The 23,862-nt window shown below is 37.9% G+C and overlaps 1 protein-coding gene across 2 annotated transcripts in view; it reads right to left on the bottom strand.

Annotated features, from left to right (window-relative positions):
* Window positions 1-1,512: 1,512 nt before the first annotated feature.
* LETM1 (leucine zipper and EF-hand containing transmembrane protein 1) overlaps window positions 1,513-23,862 on the bottom strand; it is a 72,588-nt gene continuing 50,238 nt past the window's right edge. Inside the window, exons 9-14 of one of the 2 annotated variants that reach the window (XM_050947582.1) lie at window positions 21,921-22,100; window positions 20,760-20,915; window positions 15,728-15,862; window positions 14,797-14,987; window positions 9,521-9,677; window positions 1,513-6,079 (exon numbers count right to left, since the gene is read on the bottom strand). In XM_050947582.1, coding sequence (XP_050803539.1) covers window positions 5,930-6,079; window positions 9,521-9,677; window positions 14,797-14,987; window positions 15,728-15,862; window positions 20,760-20,915; window positions 21,921-22,100 — 969 coding nt within the window. In that variant the 3' untranslated portion in view covers window positions 1,513-5,929. The remainder of the gene's footprint in view (window positions 6,080-9,520; window positions 9,678-14,796; window positions 14,988-15,727; window positions 15,863-20,759; window positions 20,916-21,920; window positions 22,101-23,862) is intronic. The other variant, XM_050947583.1, reaches the window with a different exon arrangement.

Here is a 23,862-nt window from a genome sequence, read left to right as displayed (position 1 = left end):
CGGCACTGACATCGGCCTCGTGTGCTGGGTGATGGTGCCTCTTCCATGAGGGTGCTGACTCCCTCTCTGAGTCAGTCAAGGATTCCTCATACAAAGACCGGAAGGGCGAGGACTCAGTACTGATGAATGACTATGGGTCGCTGGTGTCTGGTGCCAGGACTCCTGTGTCCAGTGCTGGACCTCAGACGACCAGTGCCAACTAGCCAGAGACCGGTGTCGGATCTCTGGTGACCAATGCCTGGGGTCAGGCAATTGGCACCTTTACTGGGGCAACTGGCATCTAGGCAATGGCAACTGGTGACAGCCTGCTGGAGACCAGCATCTTGATGCCAGCGACCTGCTGGGAAATGAGATCAGTGATGGGCTGGGGACCACCATCGGGGGCCAGCACAGGCTTCCCCCACGATGCACCTGTCTTAAGTGGCTCCTCAATGGCAGGCTGACGGTCCTTCGGAGTGGGAGAAACCGGTAAGGCCATTAGATCCCTGGCAGCCTGAAAGGCTTCCGCATGGAAGGTTCCTCAGGTGTGCTGTGCCTCTGCTAGTCCCAGGAGTATGGGGTATGTCCCTGGTAGGAATGGATAACATGGGCAGTGTAGCCTCCATAACCATACAGCTGTAAGTGGATGGTGAGTGGCCTGAAGCAGGTCGCATCTCACTTCCCAGGTTCTCCTTGGGTCACGGAGGAGTACCCTCTTTTGGCACACTTCCTGCTCCACTTTCCCAGTACCGGAGATGTACATCAGTGCCAAGAGGGTCCCTCTGCTCGACACAGAGTCCAATTGACTTAGCTCAGAGGCCGGTGTAAGCAGGTCTTCCACAAGCAGGGCTTTCAACCTGATACCCCTGTCTTTTTGAGTGCAGGATCTGAAACTCTGACAGACCCTACACTTATCTTTCACATGAGACTCTCCCAGGCACTTTTAAACAGCTGGAGTGGGGATTACTCATGGGCATGGGTTTAGTGCATGCAGCACATGGCTTGAAACCTGGGGACTGGGCATGTTCTGTCTTGGGAACAACATCCCTTAAGGGGACTAACAACTATTTACAACAACGTAACAAAAGAAAACCAAAACCAAAACCAAACAAACAAACAAAACCCACCACACCACCAAACACCCACTGGTAGAGAGGACTTGCTAAAGCAAGAGAGAAGACTGTTCCAGCAACTGTTATGGGAGTAAGAGGGAACTGGATAGGTGCAGGGCCAGCAGTGCCCCTTATACCGGCGCATGAGCGTGGGCCTCCAACAGATGCTCGAGCCGGCCTTACGGATACCACCAGGGGAAAAAAATCTCCGGCAGCAGTGCATGCAGAGCGCACACACCTAATATGGAATGGACATGAGCAAGCACTCGAAAAACCCAGTATTTTAGACCTTAGTACTTTATCTGCCCTCTTTCATCCTGTATTTGTAATCTTGGATCCGCCATTTATTAGACCTGTGGCTGGTAAGTCATCTAAGCAACAATAAATCAGAGTCAAGTCATATAAAAAGAAAAAACATCTCTGGTGTAAAAATATTACAAGTTTATTAAAACTGAAGACATTACACATTTTAATAAACTTCCCCCAAAAACCTTTATATTGTACTGTGGCAAGTTTAGGACCAGTACGCTCAGAGCACAGATAGCAAGTAACCTTTTAGACAGTGTTATAACATGGGCTGAACTCCTTAAACTGTAACAACAAATCTCAAAAAGTAGAATTAACTATGGACTTCTTTAAAATTAAAAATATACTGAATAATTTGAAATAAATCTCAAGTTCAAAGTAAACAAATGCTTTAAAAATACATACTAAAATATCTAAAAGCTTAAGCCACTAGCAGCACATATGTTTAGATATATATAAATTACATGCAGTATTCCAAACTGCATAAATCAGAAGAGCCAGTCCCTTTCACAAAGTCTACCATTTAAGGCAAAGAGATCCTGCACACAGCCCCAATGAAATCAGCACAGCTCTGTACTGAGGCATGGGTCTGCCCGCACATTTCTCTTTGCAGGATGGAAGGCCCTAGCTATACATTCTGAGCAAAGATATTTGAAAAGCATTTATATGTCAAGACCCAAGTTTAATGTTCTGTGTTTCTCCTACATGAATGCAGCTTCCTGCACACTTCAGGAATTAGTGATGTCGTCATTTATTCTTACATGAAAAACAACGAATCTCAAACTCAGGTCTTGGGAAACAAAAAGCTTTCAGACCACTGGTCTGTAAATGAAGGTTATTCATGTATCCTGTTAGCATTTAAGATCTTGGTTTTTTTTTTTCCCCCCAAATCCTTTTTTAAGATATTAGTTCAAGTTTATAGAGCTTTATGAATTTCTTTATTGCATTTTGGTAGGGTGTAATGTACACATCAAAACAAATGAGGTAAAACAAAAAAAAACCTGCCTTTTTCAGGTCTGATCCAATTCCCACTGAACTCAATGGAAAAACTCCCATTACCTTCACTAAAATTTGGATGTGGCACTCAAACAGAAAAACAGTTAATATTAGTATCTTTTAAAGATGACAAGTGCTCCATAAAATTAACCTTCTGGTACCTAGCTGGCAGACAGATTTACTTATACAGCACAACAACAGCATGTAATTGCTGATGAAGAGCTGAGTGAAAGTGGGCATTTGAAAAAACATGAGCTGGAAAGAACTGTTTAATTGATGAAATATGACTAAGTTACAAAAGTAGCTAATTATGTCATAGGCAGAAGGTAAAGGGACACACTACTTTGCTCTATTTCAGTAACTCTGTTGCCAAACTGGAATTTTTTTGGTAAGCCACAAGTAATAAAGATTCATATGTAATTTTTTCCCTAAATTGTTTATCATATCAGATCTTTACCTGAACTTGAAACAATGTGATAACAATGTTATTGCTTGCCTAACTATAATTCTGAAGAATCAGCTTGTGTAACTCATAAGCTCATTCAAATATCATACAACCTTTCAATAAATTTAAACAAACTATTTAAATTTTTATTTAAAATATTTAGACCTACTGATTAAAATAGTTCTATGAGTAAGTCCTATGATCGGCTACTGTACATCTGAAAACCATCAATCCCTCCTGAAGCATTTTAACTTAGATTTATTTATTCTTTTGGTCTAGATAAAAAGCAGTAAAGCTCTTGATTTGAAGCCCAAATACTGCCAAACCCTCACGCCCATTAACCTGTGCAGTTTTAAAAACTTCCATAAAACTACTCAAGGAAGGGTTTTGGATTTGGGGCCCTTGGTGATTAACAGAAGCCTGCCAAATATTTTTGAGACCCACAGAACATGCAATAAGTCTAGCTAGTCATGGGTTTGCCCACTTACTATATAAAATGGCAGATAACGTGTGCTATTATGAATTCTAGGCCACATATCTTGGATTTGCAATATTTTTCAAAATAAATTAACACATTTAGCTATTGCTGATTTATACATGATTTATTTAAAACTCTTTAGATGACAGGGGAAACTAACGCTGGTTATTGAAAGCAGTGCTTTTAAATTAACTAATTCAAGTATCTCAATATATCATTTTTCAGGTGAGTCCAAGAGCAAAAACTTTTAGCCATAAATGTATCAGAATGAATTTAATAAGGATGGTGTTTAAAAAACATCCATCACTACTTTAGATCTCCTTTCTTGTTCACTCTACCTAATATTTCAAATCAACAAAAGACACAACAAAACTTACCAGGGACAAATGTGTCTCAATGCCTTGACAAATACAGCCCACGGTATGAAATACTGGGCAAGTTTTAGCCTTACAGGTTATAGTCAAATTATAAATACACATCTTGAAACTGACTTCATGCCAGAATCTATACCTTACCCTTACTTTCAGGAAAGCAGATATGCCCATCCATTTAAAAAATACAGTAAAAGAATCGCAAAGATCATATTACTTTGTAATTTCAACCTGTCCACAGGTGGAAATCAGTTTACTCAGTAAGGTGCAATTATAGTGCTTCTCAGGAGGATCAGTCACATTACCCATTGTAGGTATCTTTCTTTACAAACTGTATAATTTACAAACTGTAAAATGTTCTACTGTTGTGAACTGAACATTTTTACTCTGCTTCTAAAATTAGCTAACAAACTGTATATTACCATAGCAAAAATGTACAAGAAACAATTCAATAAATATAATGGTCCACCATGCAAGCCATGAGAATGCCCAAACTATATGTTGTTCCACTAACTTGACGGAATTTCTATTAACATTTTGGTTTTCAGTGTAGTTGTAGCCATATCAGTCCCATCTCTCTATAAACATTTTTGTCATTCTAATTCAGATTTAACACAAAAAAACCCAAAGAATTACAATGAAATGTGTTTGGGAGTCAGAACTTTTGAGACAGTACACAATTTTTACTATAGCAAAAAACGTATAGACTCCATTCTCTTCCATGTACAGCATTCTACAGCATGTTTAACATGCATTAATCTGATAATTACAAAAATTTGAGACTATGAACTACTGGATGCAAAATGAAAAGAATACTGGTGAAAGTCATAATATTAGTATTCATTGGCAAATGAAATCTGAAATTTAAGAAACAAGGGGAAATTCAGACTGCTCAGAAAATAAATTAATATACTAAAATTGTCAGTATTTGTGTTTTACATCTTCATTAAAAAAAAAAAGACATGGTATAGTAAATCCAGATCCATTAGTTGCTAATATTTAATTTATTACTTAATTAGAGAAGAAACTAAATAAAAGAACCAGTTAACCAGAAAGCAAACCATGTACTTAAAACGTTGTTTATACCAGATATTTGGTAACACTGCAGTAAGCAAGGCCATGAGATGAACAGATTTACTAACGTTTTCTGACTGTCACGTGGTTAGTGATTTCATACCTGAGATGAAAAATCCAGAGGTAAAAACGCCTATTATGTTGTATACAGGATTCAGGTAGATAAGAACAAACATTTTTTTATAACTGCAAGTTTTAAAAATATATGTAAAAATACCAGCATTGACATTTTCCCCTTCTAATTACTTTAGCTATTTCAATATGCACTCTCCCACTTATGTGTCAGAACACATTTTGGAAGTATGTTAAAGGTTTCTATTTCCCCAATACTTTAATAATTCATATGGAATTATGAGAACTGTCTTAGAAGTAACCACTCCCACTTTTCAATCACAATAAGCTTAAGGCACCCATAAAAATCATTCTTCATTGGAGGTTTCAGTTCCACTGAATTTTCCCTTCATAAAAAAGTGACAGATAAAACAGTTGATTTAACACATGAGATCAGAGTATGTGACATTCTGTATTAGCAAAGCAACAGTTTAGTGGATATGAAGCTCAGAAAAAATTAAATAATCTAAACACTTATTATTGATGCCACAGCCCCTTCAGTAGTGTTTCAAGGGATAATGAAATATTTTGAAGAAAGGAAAAATTTATAAGAAACTATGCAAAAAGCTCAAGGAGGAAGCAGAACAACAATGTTGGACCTTGTTTAACGGTTGCTGATCAGATGTTTACATGATGCAAGGAAATAAATGACATTCACACACATTATTCCATGATAGATATACTATTTATACTAATGTTTTGGAAACTAGCAAGTTTAGTGATTCTCTACACCATAGTGATGACTGCAAATATGTGATTCCACAGCAAAGAACACGTTCTTAAAGAATCATATTGTTTTCATCTGCATGAATGATGGTAAAAATCACTTGCTTGATAATAGAAATTATTTGATTCCATATTCCACAAAACATATCTTTGATTTGCCACTGGCAAACTCATTTAGCACATAAAGTGCTAACATTTTTCATCATCACAGAAGCTCAGCTGAGATAGATAGCTATATACACACACACACACACACACATACACGCACGCTTTAGTACACAGGAAGGTAAGCTGTATTGGTTACACTGGACTTTACTTCAGATTCTGAAGATTAATTCTTCACTTCCACAGCTTCCTTCTCAACCTTTTCTTTCACCTTCTCTTTTTCTTCCAGTTTCTCTTCTTTTTGAAGCAGTGCCATAATCTCAGCAACTTGACTTGTTGAGATATCAATGTCTTCTTTGTCAATTAATTCTACCACCTAAATAAGGAAATGCACAAAAACATTAATTTTCACATAGGTAAAGTATTCTGACACCCTTAATCTAATTAGGAGAGAAATAGCTCTCTCTCATAGGTCTAAGCAAAATAGAGTTAATATACAGAGATATACCTATCTTGCAGAACTGGAAGGGATCCTGAAAGGTCATTGAGTCCAGCCCCCTGCCTTCACGAGCAGGACCAAGTACTGATTTTGCCCCAGATCTTTAAGTAGCCTCCTCAAGGACTGAACTCACAACCCTGGGTTTAGCAGGCCAATGCTCAAATCACTGAGCTATCCCTCCCCCATTATTCTGTTGGTTGTGTGTGATCATATACTATAATCCAGTTTCGCAATATTTTTAAAAATTATTAAAATCCTGTGGCTTTTTGATGACACATTTAAAGTGGCTGAAGATTTAAGCTCAGTTCCTAATGAACTGTCCTCATCAAGTTCTTTTTGCTATGGACATGCATGCAAACATTAAGGGCAAGAGTCACAAAAGCTTGTCCCTCAGGTGTTTAAGCTACAACTGATTGCCCTCTCTACATTATGTAAACCTAGAGTGAATCTGACCCTTTGAGCAGCGGTGTCAAGCATCTAGGCTGCTTTGTATAACTATGTGGCCAGGACACATGACATACATATTCTGAATTTTCCTTTTTTTAAAATATTAGTAGGCCTTCCTGATTGTGAAGAAAGCCTTCCAAACATGAACTGAGTGTAAATCTCATGCAATGGTGTCTTCCTTAGGCTACAGACAGCCTAAAAAGATGATTCAGGTTTGAAATCTTCCGTCACCCGTTATCTTATTGAGATATTAGCTCAAATTCCAATAATGACAACATTTAAAATCTGCATGAAATATTTTACTGCTGTTCATTTTAGTGGCTGGAACTGAAGGACACAGGGAAGTGGGAACTGAAAGTTGCTGGAGAAAAGGAAATTAAGATAGAAGAACAGGAGGAAGGGGCAGGAAGAGAAACAAAAAGCAGAAACACTGGTTTCTCTAAAGCTGACATTTCCCCCCCTGCCCCCCACACACACTGAATGATGCTCGATGCAACAAAAAAAAAAAGTATTAAGCAAATAATACAAAATGTTCATAACTAAGGACCTGATTTACAATTGTGTTATTAGCTGTAAACCAGTGGAATCAAACTGGTGTGAACCTGTAATGCAGTGATAAAGCAGATGCAATATTCATTAGTACAAAAAGGCCACTTTCTGCACTTGTTCTTAGTGCAAACCACCAAATGAAGGAAAGTGGGAAATCTGCCGTGGACTGAAGATAATACATACTCCTACATTTATACCCTGGCCCACAGACCATAAGTTAAATTCAGCTTTTGTCTGCTAAATGAGTTTAATACCTCTGCTTTATGGGAAAGGCTTTTACCAAAATTTAAAAACAGGTTGTATCTTACATGAGTTGAGAGTGATCACCACTGTAAAATCAACATTTACCAACAGCTAAAATACAGTTGTCTCAAACAGACTCAAATAATGATGGTGTCTCAGATACTAACATATCTGTCACAAATGTGTTTTAAGACACTTAACATCTTCCTCTTGAGTAAAATCAAAGAGCATTACCAAGTTTAAAAGAATATTAGGTTTTAAAATAAATTACTAATTAAAAAAGTTTTAATCACCTGAAAGCATGAGGAAAATAATGTGACAACAGCACTTTAAAAAACTCACTAGTTTGATTTAAAAAAAAAAAAACGAACAGAAAAATAGCTCATTCTAGGATCTGTAGTTTTTCTGAAGTAGATTTTAAAAAAATAAAATTCGACATATTAAAAAAAAATCGCTATTATCATAGATAAACACTATTAATAAACATACAATCCTAAAGCCCGGGCAAACCAAATGCAGAGCAAAAAACCAAATTCAATTAAAAAAAATAAAAGGAGTTTCAATCTTTTTGAAGACAAAGGAAGAAAGTTAATTATCCTTGTATAAAATACTATAAAACTCCATAATGATTATTTTAGTCCAGAGATTTAAGGACAACTTCATCTCTTCTATAACTACCAAAGTCTGTGAAGGAAATGGAATTACATCAGGAAAGGATTCAGCTTTTAGTTTTATTTGACTTGATAAATATAGCTCAATGCAATAACAGCTCAGAGCCACCGTGAAGGAATTAAAAAAAAATAATAATAAAATACAAGGCCTTTTACTAAAGAGGAAAAAATGAAAAAATGTGATTCAGTAGGACAAATATTGTATTTTCCAGTCTGCTCTTACTCTATTCACTGTTATTGTCACTTGTGTAAAGGAGAAAAATGACTTTCAAATTAACCAATCTAAAAGTTTAACATGGGTTTCAGTACATCCCCAGAGCTGCTTCCACTTCACTGAAGTAACAAAAGAGAACAGCAGGGGAGAGCCTGGAAAACTGTGGGAAGGGAGAAAAAAAATGGAACATGACAGCTAGAAGGAGAGGAAATGGATAGTATTTACAGTGCAACCCAGAATATCCAAAGTGCACTAACCAGGAAGCAGGCATGATCCACATCTAAAAGAAAACGGGGGGGGGGGGGGGGGGGAGGAGGGTGTTTAGATTATCGGGGTCCCTGAAATTCTGTTACTACACAACTCCTAAACTCCACAGAATTAAAGCTTCAAAACTGATGAGATTATGTAGCTCAACAGCAGAGGAGCTTCAGAGACCAACAGCTCCCTTCTCAGGACGACTGATGGCCTGGTGTACTTTAGGCTTAAGAATGCAGAGCACAATGAAACATCTCTCTTACATGTTTGTATGGTTTAGTATTCTAGATACATTAGGGAAGAATTTTGGCTAATATCAGTCTTACTGTTTGTAGTCATTAAAAATCCCACTGCACTTTTCTTCAGAGAAGGGAACAAATTCTGCCCCCTCTCCCAATTGCTTCCTCAAATACTATTTTAAACCGCATTTTCATATGCAAAAGCATGGTGCATAAACTCAGTTAGTTAATTTATAAATATCTAGCATAAGGCTTTAATTAAAAAAAAAAAAAACACAAAAAAACCAAGCTGTCCAGTTGGCTGGATAGTAGGATAGATGGGGAGTGCCACCAAAAGGCATCCCAGATTATATGCTCATCTGTGGAGGGAAGGGTAAGAGCTACAGATGTGGTTTTTACTAGGAAAGAGAACCTTTTGGTTTAGGGATGAAGAGGTGAATGTTGGATATGGGAGCAAATCATGAATACATCCCCCAAACTAGTGGTAAAAAGTCTCCATTAATTTAGCAATGGGTAGTATGTATTAAAAACACAAAACATAAAAGACTGATCTATCAGTCAGATATTCTAAATCAAAATAAAGATTTGGGCAAAGAAAACAATATGAAATTAAGTGAAAATTGCAAAATGTAGCCTAACTCGGCATTTCTGTAAGTGTGTAATACCTGTTTTATTTTATTAAACTGCTCTGCAGACTCACCTTGGCAACATCATCTATATCAATCTTGCCATCCTGGTTTTCATCTAATGCCTCAGCAATCCTATTCAGTTTGTTCTCTGGAAACTTCTGGATTTGTTTCATCACACTAATAAGCTCGTTGATACTGATGAGATTCTCCCTAAAGGGGAAACACAATCTGTATACAGCAAACAGTTACTACAAAGAAGTAAAGAAGGAAGAGAAAAGGATATTAAAGACATGTAATGGTATTTTATATTGAACAAAAGGTTTATAGCCTGATCAAGAACTGAAAACAACAAAGCAAAAGTGAATTATTTATCACTTATGAGTTCTTTAGGTAGGTCTTTATCCTCCAGACATACTCACTCTTATGATTTCTACAAATACAAGAAGCCACTGATAACTGAAATATAATTTGGTAAAGTTTGTGTGCTCCTCAGCACCTAAAGACCTTTGTCCTATTCATACAGGGGACACTACCCTGCCTCAGCCATCCTGCTGGACTAAAGAGGTTGGTCTACAGAAAACAGAGAGCGGAAAGCATGCAAGAGAACCCACTTGAACAAATCCTGGGAAGACAAGAATTGAGGAATCTGTTCTTGAAACAGCATACACATACATGCCCTGTTGGATTTAATTTCCTCACACATGGAAGGAACAAACCCTTCCACAAAATGTAAAGACTGAACTCCATACTACTCCTAAGCAGATTTCAGAAACTGTCTCACTGCTTCTGAAGTCTGCCTAGTGGCAACATGTTGCTTTGATATCTACTCTTTGTAGGTTAAAGCCTCTGCTTGCCCTCATGAAGTGGACTACACTAGGGCTGTCAAACAATTAAAAAAATTAATCGCATGATTAAAAAAATTGCACAATTAACCGCACTGTTAAACAATAATAGTATATACCATTTATATAAATATTTTGGATGTTTTCTACATTTTCAAATATATTGATTTCAATTAAAACACAGAATACAAAGTGTACAGTGCTCACTTTATATTTTATTTTTGTACTGTAAAAACAAAAGAAATAGTATTTTTCAATTCACCTAATACAAGTACTATAGTGCAATCTCTTTATCATGGATGTTGAACTTACAAACGTAGAATTATGTACAAAAAAAAACTTGCATTCAAAAATAAAAAAAATGGTAAACTGTAGAGCCTGCAAGTCCATTCAGTCCTGTTTCTTTTTCAGCCAATTGCCCAGACAAACAAGTTTGTTTACATTTGCAGGCGATAATGCTGCCCGCTTCTTGTTCACAGTGTCACCTGAAAGTGAGAACAGGCATTCACATGACACTGTTGTAGCTGGCATTGCAAGGTATTTACATGCCAGATGCACTAAAGATTCATGTGTCCCTTCATGCTTCAACCACCATTCCAGAGGTCATCCATGCTAATGACGGGTTCTGCTCAATAACAATCCAAAGCAGTGTGGACCGACGTATGTATTTTCATCATCTGAGTCAGATGCCACCAGCAGGAGGAGCATTTTCTTTTTTGGTAGTTCGGGTTTTGTAGTTTCTGCATCGGAGTGTTGCTCTTTTAAGACTTGTGAAGCATGCTTCATGCATCTTCCCTCTCAGATTTTGGAAGGCACTTCAGATTCTTAAAATCCTTGGGTCAGGTGCTGTAGTTATCTTTAGAAATCTCACACTGGTATCTTCTTTGTGTTTTGTCAAATCTGCAGCAAAAGTTTTCTTAAAATGAACAACATGTGCTGAGTCATCATCCGAGACTGCTATAACATGAAATATATGGCAGATTGCATGTAAAACAGAGTCAAGAGACATACAATTCTCCCTCAAGGAGGTCAGTCAGAAATTTAATAAACGTATTATTTTTTTAACGAGCATCATCAGCATGGAAGCACGTCCTCTGAAATGGTGGCTGAAGCATGAAGGGACATATGAATGTCTAGCATATCTGCCACATAAATACCTTGCAATGCCGGCTACCAAATTCCCATGTGAACGCCTGTTCTAACTTTCTGGTGACACTGTAAATAAGAAGTGGGCAGCATTATCTCCCGTAAATGTAAACAAACTTGTTTGTCTTAGCGATTGGCTGAACAAGAAGTAGGACTGAGTGGACTTGTAGGTTCTAAAGTTTTGCAGTGTTTTGTTTTTGAATGCAGTTATGTAACAAACAAAACAAAATATCTACATTTGTAAGTTATACTTTCACAATAAAGAGATTTCACTACAGTACTTGTATGAGGTGAATTGAAAAAATACTGTTTCTTTTGTTTCTCATTTTTACAATGCAAGTATTTGTAAGCAAAAATAATGTGAGCACTGTACACTTAGTATTCTGTGTTGTAATTGAAATCACCACATTTGAAAATATAGAAAAACATCCAAAAATATTTAATAAATTTAAATTGGTATTCTATTGTTTAACAGTGTGATTAAAACTATTATTAATCGTGATTTTTTTTTTAGTTAAATCGCATGAATTAACTGTGATTAATTGACAGCCCTAGTTTACACCTTCCAACCCAGGTCACACAGAGATACAGAAGATGATAAAACCAACAATCCTTTTAATAAGGGTTATTTATTAGTATGGTTTTAACTCCATATCCCTAACGTCAGGTTTGTGGCCACAGACTGATTTTTCAGAAGGGGGAGGATGTTTCTCTGGACCATCCTTAAAAATTCCTGGACTTTTGCTGATGCCATGACAATCCTGAGGCTATGGAGGTCATTGCAGTGAACAGACTCAAATGGTAAAAGTCACTTGAATTGAAAGGAACGGGAGGCCACAAACATTTATCCATGTATAAAGCTTCATCGTGTTTAAAAGTGGCTTAAGGAAAACTGATGCATCTGGCAATCATTATGTGAGGCATAAAACCCATAAGTAACCAAACATTTCCTTCCAATAACTTGGAAATTCAGCTAAGACAAAACAGAATATTAACCCAAGAGCCAGAAAAAGGGAGACTGACTATTCAAAAGCCTGACCAACAGTAAGGAAAAATATACACTTATACACTGCATAAATTAAGGCATGAGTAGGGGGGGGTCTCGCTTGGAAGTTTAAAGATATACTGGGTTACCGAGCTTACATTAAAACTCAAATACACAGTGGTAATTGCCCATGGTAATGGTCATAAATGACGGTAAACCCATTTACACTTCTACACACAAAGAGCATATATACAGTGCTCCAACACTTATCCAAGTAATCACTTAATTTCCACTGACAAAGGAGCAAGAATCTTGTAGGTTTACCAGGTTCAGAAATACCTCAAGGACCATTCTTGCCTCCTGCCAAGCCTGTTAAGTACTGTCAATACAATTCATGTCAACACATAGAAATTTCATCCCATCTGAGCCAATATTCGCTCCTTTTTATTGATGGCTATCATTCTATTATCTCACATCCAGTGTAGGAAGCCTTTTCCCAATGGAGCCAACACTCGCTTCTTGTAAACCAACCAGCAAGGGGAGTGCTGAAGAGCAACCATTCAAAATATCAGGTTAAGAAAAGATATACAAATATTCCAAGAACATGCAAAAGAATCCTTTACACATAGGGCCCCGATCCAATTCCCACTGAAGTCAACAGTGATCTTCCATCCATTTCAGCTGAATCTGGATCAAGCCGATAATGGGTAATAATTCCAAGCAATATGTCTAACAAAAACTAGCACAATGGGGCTTCTGCGCTCCTGTAACAATGCTGACTATATAGTAAAAACAGTTTAATTGTTTAGACTACACATTTTTATAAGAAATATTAGATGAACCACAAAGTTTGGCAAACTATTCACTGATTTCCTACATTCCTTCAAGATAAGAAACCTTTGCATATAATGAATGGTTTTACAGAAGTGTACAATTACACAGCAAGCCCTGATTAAAATATATAGGCCATACTTTGTCAGCTAAGACTGGTCACCAGCTGGTTTTCCCCTACAACTACCTTTAATCATGTTTGTCTTAATCTTTACAATAGAACTTGAAATAATTTACATTAAGCTAGGAATTGAGTGAAGACTTAATAAAAAGGGGAATACTCATCCCTATTTAGGCTATAAACTGTTTGAGGGCACAGACTCTCTCTTTTATATTTCTACACCAAGCAGCAGAATGAGGCCCCAATTTTGATTTTGCAGCCGGGCTGCAATAGTAATCTGAGAGAGCTGTGATGTTCCTTAGTTTTGAAGGTGGGGGAGGGGCAGGAAGCAAGACTCCCACTGAAATCAGAACTGCATGAGGTTTGAATTTTGTAGCATACCTGCATGTAGCGAGGTGGTCACCCCGCTCCTGCCCAGAGGGGTAAAAGCAAGTCTTGGAGAGGGCTGGGGCTGAGAGAAAAACCTAGGCTGACTGGGAAAGAAGCCTCAGCTGGGGCCACGCCCCAAATCAGGCCACAGCTGGCCCTATAAAGGGGCTGCTAGGCTGGCGCTAGGTATGTCTTTCTCTAGCTGTTGAGAGGGAAGGGCCTGGCTACTAGTAGCTGAGCAGGGTTCAGAGAAGGCTAGAGGAGCTGGGAGCTCCAGCCTGGAAAACCCCCAGGCTGCAAGCCTTGCTAAAGGCCAGAAAAGGTACTGGGGTTGTAGAGAGTAGCCCAAGAGTAGGCAAAGGCAGCAGGTCCAAACCCTCCTTGCTGATGACAAGTGGCAATTATACTGCAGTCCACCCCAGTGAGTGGGGGCTAGATAGTGATGAGCAGTAGCCCGACTGAGACGACGTTGGGATAGGGGGGTGGAGGGTTCCCCAGAGAGGGGAGACCCAGTGAGACTGTGGGGTAGTGCAGGGGGCAGAACCCTGAGAGAAAGGACACTGGGGTCCAGGAGCGACATGGGGCCAGTGGCAAGGCGAGACACCGGCCTGCAGAGGGCGCTCTGGAGGCTGGCGAACTAATTCCCTGGACGACTAGCAGGAGGTGCCGCCGGGAGAGTCGCTGCCCTGCTACACTGCATAAACAAACCTTTATGGAATTTATTTGGAAATCAGAAAGTGTGCCAAGATAAAAATGTTGTGTATTCTGCTCAAATGTAACTAAGGCCTGCAGAACCTTTACTACTAGTGTCAAGCACAGGAAGGCAAGGTCCCAAAGAACCCATCCTGACTCTCAAAGCTCAGACTAAATTTGCAGGACTGGGAGTTTGGGGATCAACCCATCTTTTTATTGGGTATTAACCAGATTTGAGATGGAGATCACTGAGACACTGAGATTGAAGCGGACAATGTCATTTTTGCAGTCACTACCATGCAGACTGATGGCGGTGAATGAGTGTTTTGAAAAGGAAGTGTGGTGCCATCACTCACTTACCCAATAGGTGGACTAGCACCACTGTCCAACTGTCCATCCACCACCTTTTGGTCTGTCTCTAATTCATTAATAATTTTGCCAATTCGTCCAATCATTCGGTTCACCCTTTTGGTCAACTGCTTGCTTGCTTTAGACTCTTCCACTACATCCTCTTGTCCTGTTTTAGATAGCTCCTTAATCTCTTGCAAATCCTAGAGGAGATGTTCAAGCAAAAAGCATTCATGAGAAGATAAATTTGCAACAATAATTATAGCAATGTCTAACAGAAAAGCAGGAGTCATATGCAAATCAAAAAGGTTGCAGCAGGAGAGGAAGCAGTTATTGCTGTTGTCAGACACATGGGAACAGTGAAATTTAGAGGCTAAAAATGAAGGTTAATTTTAGACATTAAATTAATGTTGTGGCTAGTTCTACATGTCTCTTACATAGTCCTAAATCCTCAGCCGTTCCCCTCCTCCCAATTAAAAGCCTTTTCATCCATCCTAGGATTTCAGCCTCACATCCTTCCAGTGTCGTACAACTGGATCAAGACTTCTTTCAGATAGCACCACCACCACTTTACAGATTGGAGAAATTGTTCCCTATTGATTCTAAGAGACACTCCATTCCCCTCCCATATCATACTGCCTCTCCAGCACAGTCAGCCCAGTGAGCATGGAGTAAAGACCAGAGGCCAGATCCTCAGCTGATGTAAACTATCATCATTCCAATGACTTCAGCTGAACTTTAACAACTTACTCAAGCTGAGGATCTGACAGTCCTGCATGACAACATACCACACAATAACTGAGCAAGTAGGCCTCTCCAACGATTTCCAATTTGGGTTATGTCAGCACACAAAACAAATTATAATCGTTTAAGGTTAGTTTTTCTAAGAATATGTATGGACAGAGCAATCATATAAACAGTCCTTCTCCACCCCATTCTTTACCTCACTATATTCCTGAACATCATCCTTTAGCTCCTCAAGCTCCTCCTTTTCTTTTGTTAACAATTTCTTCTTTTCCTTCAGTTTGGTGCAAGCATCACTCAGCATGTCAATCTCCTCCTTGGTTATTTCCTCACCCTAAAAAGTGAAATATCCAAATGAGCATAGGACACATTTGTGGTTTCTTCCAGGAAAAATAATTGATTCAGTGCGAGTTTGTATTCTTTTAGGTTTCAGAGAAGGTGGCTTGATATTTTGAGATTGGTGCATGGATGTTTTTGAAAAGTGAATTAAAGATAGTTTTTGTTACTATAATTGTCTCTTCACCCCTCTGGCAATTTCTGTGATTTTCACAGCCATATTTCCCTGCCGTTTAAAAGAAGTATTTCTCCACTACCTGTTGTTGTGTGAAAGAACAAAATCAGAGGAAATGACTGACAAAAGAAATAATGAAACTGACTGTATGAAAAGTTCAGAAATGCAGATATCAATTGAAAAAAAGTTAAATTTATAGTAATCTTTGGTAATACTTGTAAAATTAGCAGGTAACATATTTCAAGACAGTTGTCTGACTTATAAACTGGTGTCTTTTAAAACACATAATACTCAAAAGTAAAAAAACTTAGTTTTCAACTATCCCAAAACGAGAACACCAGAAGCTAGACTCAAAAAATGGCTCTTCACAAACAAACAGAATTAGAAAGGCTAGAATTAGAAAGGCTAGAAATCTCTTTAGCTGGAGCCAGGACATTAAAATAAAGACAAAGACATAAGCAAACATATTTGCATTAATCCATAACAAAAAAAACCCTGTATAAATACATTTTAGCCTACAAATGTAGCACAGACTGTAAAATGCTATTTGTGACATTTAGCTCTAATTGCCTGTTCCACTTCATCACCTATCCTTTCCCAGTTCACTGATAAATGAACACTGAACACAGATCATAATGTACTCTTCCAATAATTAAATGATAACTCTGACCCTTCTTGGTGAATATATTTGCTGAACAGTGGCATGAGGAATTGACATTTTCTCCACAAAATCTTCAAGAAGATCAGGCTAGAAGCTTTGCTTTTTTGTCAGATCACCATAGCTGCAATACCCAACTTAACAAACAGTACTTAAAGAAAAAAGAAAAACAAAAAGCCAGCCATCATCCATTAATATATCAAAGTCTCTTTTACTGGTCCATTTAACATCTTATTCCATTTCTGACAGTGAAATATGCTTCTTTATTAACTGTGTGTGTTTATTTTGGAAAAGTCATGTTTGCACAAGGTATTGAAAACTTTCAGTATTCCACAAATCAAGTATGCCAGTGTACATTCACGTTGTTTAGACATCAACCAGCACCAGGTTTTCAATGCTTGTGTAACTGATTTTACACCTCATTTACCGCATGAATCACATCAAAGAGTGTCTCTCACACACACACACACACAAAACAAATAACCAGAGATCAGTTCACGAACAGTGAGAACCTTCTTCATGTCAGACTCTTAATTTATAGGTACCATCAATCTCCCTACACATTCAATGTAGTTTCTAAAATTTATAACATCATTAAAAAAAAAAGTTTCAGACCTAAGACAAAAAGACAGTTGATTAGCACAAACTCATCCATATATGTTCTATTTTATAGGTTAAAGCAGTCAGCTTAAAAGAAGCCATTAAGTTGTTTCAGAATGTATCTATCACACTACTTTTTTCCCCCTACCAAAAAATTGTCTGGAAAGGGCTCTGACCAAATGTGCCAACTCTTTTTGGGTCTCTACACCAGATTTAGTTCTCAAATTATTTTCATTATCATCTTCACGATCTTTTCCCACTCCAGAAACAAATCTTGGTCTCCCTTGGACAGATAATTCGTTTCTGCCACATATTTACTGATACTTACATGTAATATTTTTGCACAATTTCTTCTTTGCTTCCATTTCAGAAAGATATCTCAGAGCATTTAAACTCTTCACACGTGGGAAAAAAGGGTATCATTTTAAATATATGGGTTACCTTGAAGCCTCTTCTAAGGAAACAAAACCCAATTAAATTTGCTTCCCTCTTCTTCATATCACAGACGAGATTGTTGGAACCGGGCATTATATTAGTTGCCCAGTATCACCCCTTTCCAAGGTCACAGTGACCTTCTATGGTATAGTAAGCAGTATTGTTCAGAGTATTCCAGATGAGGTTGAATCAGTACCTTTTAACTGACTATATAATTTCTTCGTATTAATAGCAGGATAACTCCAACAATCTTACTTATTTTCATTTAACTAAGGCAGTGATGATTACCTAACAATGCAATTTGATATTTAAAATATTAATTTAAAGTTAGCAGTGATGCTGATCTGTAGGAGCACTAGTGTTCAGAGAAATCTGATCACCACATCTCCTGAACAACAGTAAATTTTACAATAATTAACAAAAAAGAACTAAGAGAAATTCAAATATAAGTTAAATTTAAGGTGCGTGACTAAGTGGGAAAAGCCCATATACATTTTACTCCAGAAAACACTTCCACAAACAGTAGAAAACCCAAACTGAGCATCATAAAATATTTGATTTTCTACAGCAACACACAAACTATTAAATTTTGAACATTAGAAATGTAAAGCATGTTCCTAACCTTAATACATAGGTACCACTGCCACTTTTCAAACTTTGCAGCATGGAAAAAAACAGTAACTAGTAATGTAAGTTGTTTGAATGAACACTAATTTAATGCAAATAATATATGAAGCAGATGCTCTATGCTAGTCTAAACTGAATTACAAAAAGCACACAAACATGCACAAAAACCTACTACTGTGAATAATTTAGTTCTCAAAATGTTAATCATCAGACAAGCTAAAAAATGTAAAACATTATTCAGAGAACTGCTCATGAAGAATTCCTCAAAAGAACAACAAGTATTGGAGGGGGACAGGAAGAGTAAGAGTATAAACTATAGAGAATATATAGTCTAGAAAGTGACATTTGTATTGCTTTTAGGGAAAAAGTTTATAGAATGAAGCAAAGAGCAATGTCACATTTTCAAACAAGATTTTCTACAGGGCAAATCTGACAAACACTGAACAAGATAAAAAAAGGATAAACTAGTCATGTGTCTGTTCTGGGTGCCATTTTCCCTACAACTCCTTTAAAAAAAATTATAAATAACTATTATAACCCCCAAAACCTAGAATGTAATCTTTTTAGAGAGTTCTCTGAAATGAAAGTGCCGTGTTCGCCATTTTGTTCTAGGATAGTGAGATTAGTCTAGTCTAGCTGAATCAGTGTCCTAGCATGTCGGTTTTCAAGATCACAGTACAGGTGACACTGATGGGGTCCACAAAAACCCCTCTGTAGTATATTTCCAATAATTTCAGATTATAATAAATGTAATAAACAACATATAGCATTGTTATTCATGATGGAGAAGGTCCTATTTTCCTCTTTATGAATTCAGTTCTGTCCACGAAACAGTTTGGGTTTTCAGAAGCTTGTAAAATTCTTCTCTTAACATAATATATGTATATTAAGCCCAAGATCCAGCAAATCACTTCTACCTATGCTTGTGGCCTGTGCATGTTTGGGGACAGTGAACCAACCATCATCTAACTCCCACATCCGTCATTTTATATCACTACACTTCAGCTATTCAAATCCTGTGTTAAGTAGCTAAACAATAAAATGGACATCCTGAGAATCTTTTCCCTTCACCTTGACAATTCCTTTGACACAACCAGGCGAACTGATCACAAGTAGCATCAGGAGTGCACACTTACTCAAGTTAAAAGATTTTGCTATAATTGATTCTTTGTCAAGGGATGCAATGATGAGACTCATCTCTTTGGAAAACTGAGCTGTTAAAGTAAAAAGGAAAAGCTTATAAAAATGGGAAAATACCAAGTATGGTCAAACAATGTTGGACACACACCACACACACCTCACATTCAGTTCTCCAGGGACATTTTTAAAATTAAGGGATCCACAAATGGAGTCCAAAGTAGCAATTTAGAAGAAGCTAAGCTAGAGACCAAGATTTAAGAGCGGAGAGAGGGACACTTCAAAAAGATTCTGGCAAATTCAAATAAGTCTTGGGTGAATTTCAATAGGAGTTGATTTGGACAAGCTCCCTAAATCACTAGACCATCACCTAAATGAAAAGTGGTAAGTTCAATAATCACACTGAATCCTGCCAACAGAAGCTGCTTGCCCCACTGAAAGCAGAAGTGAGTTTATAATGATTCCAGTATTCTTCCTTTTAGCTTACAACACTGTTTGGCAGCTGTGTAAAGCTAGTAACATTTTAAAGTGCTCTATTCTTCCTGCAGGCTGTAAGGAAACCTGACTGGGTCAAAACTTAGCTCACAGATAATTCCTGTATTAATGAGTTTGCTGTACATGTAAAAGATTCCAGCACAAAATATTAGAATAATTACACCATGATAGAGACAAGGGGCCATATTCTTGCTCTCAGCTACTCACTCTACACAGAAAAAACACCAAAAACATAATTGAGTTCCTCAAGATATACATACATCACTGTAACAAAGACGTCTCCTAAACAACCATCCTAATTCTAGAAGTTAGGCCTTCCATCTTCTGACTATGTTCTTCAAGAAAGAAACCCATTTTTATCTTGTTTTGTAAACTGCCATACATACACTCCTGCCCAATGGTATTATATAAACAATAAGCAGTAAAAATGGAAGTGCAGTGGTCTAAAACTCCTAAAGCCACTGCAAACAACCTCAGAACTAGGTATATCAGCTGCACAAAACAGAAATGTTTTAAGATTGTGGACAGGCTTAGCAGTTCTCTTTGTCCTAGGCCTTGCATGCAGGCAATCTAAGGGTTTGGGGCTAGATGGATTTCTCTTCAGGAGGTAAGACAGCTAAAATAAGCAAGTCTGCTAAGATTTTCCTCAAACACTGAACTGTGTTGAGGAAATTCAGTTGCCTCTAAAGACAGTGGTATTTTTATACTGGATCAGCTTATACTTTTCAAACATTGTGTTTAAAACCGGCCTTTAATACCAAAATTTACCTTAATGCCTTCTAACACCGGTGCTGTATCTTTCAAAGTCTCTGAATGCAGTGTCAAATCCACACTAGCCAGTTCATGTTCTGTATCCACTGCTATCTGGCTTTTCTTTACATGTACAGCAGCTGCTTCAAGATCCACTGCAGACTCCATCTCTTTCTGAATTTCAAAACCACATTCAAAAAGACATTCATTAATACAAAACAGCATCATGTTTCTCTGTTTTCACAATCATCTGCTCAATTAGATACAGGTTCCAAGACACTACAAAAGCAGTATGAACATCTCTGCCAGTTACAAATTGACCAACTTCAGTTACAATGTCTAAGCCCATTTCATGAAAATATTAATAAAATTATACTTAAGATATGGCTTGATTCAACAATAACATTCAGTTTCCATAGACAAGTAGGCCAAACAGTGTTATATCAAGTATATTCAAATTTTTTAATGTTAAATATTAGCAAATCCAATTGCAAAGAATATTTTAGGTAGAAAAATTTGGAAACTCTTTAAAGAAACAAAAATATCTCCTGTTGCCTCTAAGGCCTGGTCCACACTACAGCGTTAAATCGATTTAAACAGCGTTAAATCGATTTAACGCTGTACCCGTCCACACTACAAGGCACTTTAAATCGATTTTAAGGGGTCTTAAAATCAATTTCTGTACTCCTGCTCAACGAGAGGAGTAATCCTAAAATCGATATTACTATATCGATTTAGGGTTAGTGTGGATGGAAATCGAAGTTATTGGTCCCATTCTTTTACTGAGCTATCCAGAGTGCACCGCTCCGGAAATCGATGGTAGCCTGGGACCATGGACGCACACCACCGAAGTAATGTGCCCTAGTGTGGACACGTAAAATCGATTTTATAAAACCTGTTTTATAAAATCGATTTTATTAATTTCGATTTTACTCTGTAGTGTGGATGTGGCCTGAGTAACAGAACCAAACATAACAGATCGAAATGACATTTTAGGTCATCTAGTCAATCCCCTGAATTGCAGGATTGTTCTCTATATTTCTTTTCCCTCTGCCTCCCAAAGATGCCCCACATCTTTCAAATGTGCATTTTGACGACTTTTTGATTACAGATAAAACCCAGAATAGATGCACTGTAAATCCCAAAAGAAATTTCTCAACAGCTGGAAGTTGCACTTACCCTTGCTGCAACCTGAAGGATTTCTTTGGCTTTCTCAGCAGCTTCAGACATTCTTTCCATCTCTTTTTCTTGATTTTCTTTTCTAATGGCTGCTTCTTCCTGAAGGGTTGCTTCCAGCTTAGCTTTATTATCTACTTTTTCGCCCTCGACTTCTGCTGCTTTAACTTGAGCCTCTTTGGCCTAAACAGATTGGAAGGATGACACATGAACAAACTTCTACATTTTGAATTATGTAGCTCAGAGGTCTTAACAGTTCAGTGAACACACTGTCAAACAAATAAAAAAAAAATATACTACTAGTGCAGTCCACAGAGAGAATTCTGTTTATTTTGAGAAACCTAAAGAGCCTTTCTGCTTTGATATTGTTAAAGCTTTTCATTCTCATTGTGCAAGTCATTCCTTTCTCCAGTCCCCTATATGAAACTTTTTCAGAACAAAATTGTAAACAAGTTTTGAAAACCCACTCCCTCAAAACAGACATGTTTGGCAGAGCATATTTTTAGGTTAACTTTTATCCCAGTAACCTCCCACAACATGGTAGACCATACACACAGGAAGATGCAGTCCCTGCACTGAAGAACTTACAATCTAAGTCAAAAGCAACATCAGAAGGGTGAGGAAGAGGGATTACACTCTGAATAGACACAATAGGAGTATAAATTAAAGCTAATTTTGACTATTAACTACACTGGTTTGCCCCTCGCCCCTATCCGTCTGAAATTTTGCCTATTCCTTGTGGTGGTATGGAACAAAGGAGTCTTTTAGAAGGGATTGAAAGGACATCCTGGTAAAATCGGGACCATCCCGATATTTAGGTGTTTGTTCCGCATCCCGACTGATCTTTGGTTCGGATGCAATTTGTCCTGATATTTCATTCTGCCAGCAGCACTCTGCTTCGCCCCCTCACCCTCGCTGCTCCGCCCATTGTGTCCCGATGTTTTCTCCCTCTTATCTGGTCACCCTAGGAGGAAGGCAGTTCCATGCGCAGGGGACAGTGCAGAAGCAACACAAAGATGGTTGTGGGACACACCGATGGTTAAGATTAGCATTGCTAAAACAGTGGGACCAAAGAAGTAAAAGCTGCAACTGAACAAATATTTCTGTAATCACATCGTTGAAACAGCACCGATAAGTCTGTTAAAAAGAAATACGTAGTCTTTAAATAAATACTGTATCATTCTTTACCAATTGACTTAAAACCTTTAATAGGTTAATTTTATAAAAATTAAACTATCAATCAGGGAAGACAGGTAGATGAATGTGAATCTGTACAAGAACTATGCAGTGTTTAGGTAATTGTGTTTGGAAAGATATGGCTGCCTTAAAGATGTAATAGTCAGCTGACAGAATGATAGCTACCACTGTCAGCATACCCTGGAAATGAAATGGCTTTAATATTACAGGCAGTCCTCAGACTTATGAAACAATTGGTTCCTGAAAATTGCGTCGCAAGTTGAAATGTTGTAACTTGGAACCGCAATCCACTCTATTGCGGGACTGAGCGTCGTAAAGTCAAAACCAATGGTGGTAAGTCGAATCAGGACGTCAATTCAGAAATGTCGCAAGTGCCATTCACCTTAAGGTGAACGTGGTTAAGTCAAGGACAGCCTGTACTTTCAAATGAGAACTCTTCTACTGAAAGAGACAGGATGAGACAGATATGGCTTTCAATATCTGTGACCCCCCCAGGCAACTGAATTCAAAATTGTGACTGGAGCAATTACTATAGTGGGGACAGGGACACTGTAGAACAGCTGATGAAGGATTGTTAAGGTTTACACAGGTCTACACTAGCACTATAGTGACAAAGTAGGTTGACTTTGGTCCTATGTCATTTGGGGAGGCGATATTATTGTGTCAATGTAATGGGGTGCCTATGGCAGTGGGAGACAAATTCAGGTGTGGATATATGCAAAACTAAGTTCATAACAGGACCTAGGTC

The sequence above is a fragment of the Gopherus flavomarginatus genome, chromosome 3 (assembly GCF_025201925.1).
Source record: "Gopherus flavomarginatus isolate rGopFla2 chromosome 3, rGopFla2.mat.asm, whole genome shotgun sequence".
Lineage (NCBI taxonomy): Eukaryota > Metazoa > Chordata > Testudines > Testudinidae > Gopherus > Gopherus flavomarginatus.
The sequence above is the reverse complement of the archived record's forward strand: the minus strand, read 5'-3'. Positions and strand labels throughout refer to the sequence as shown.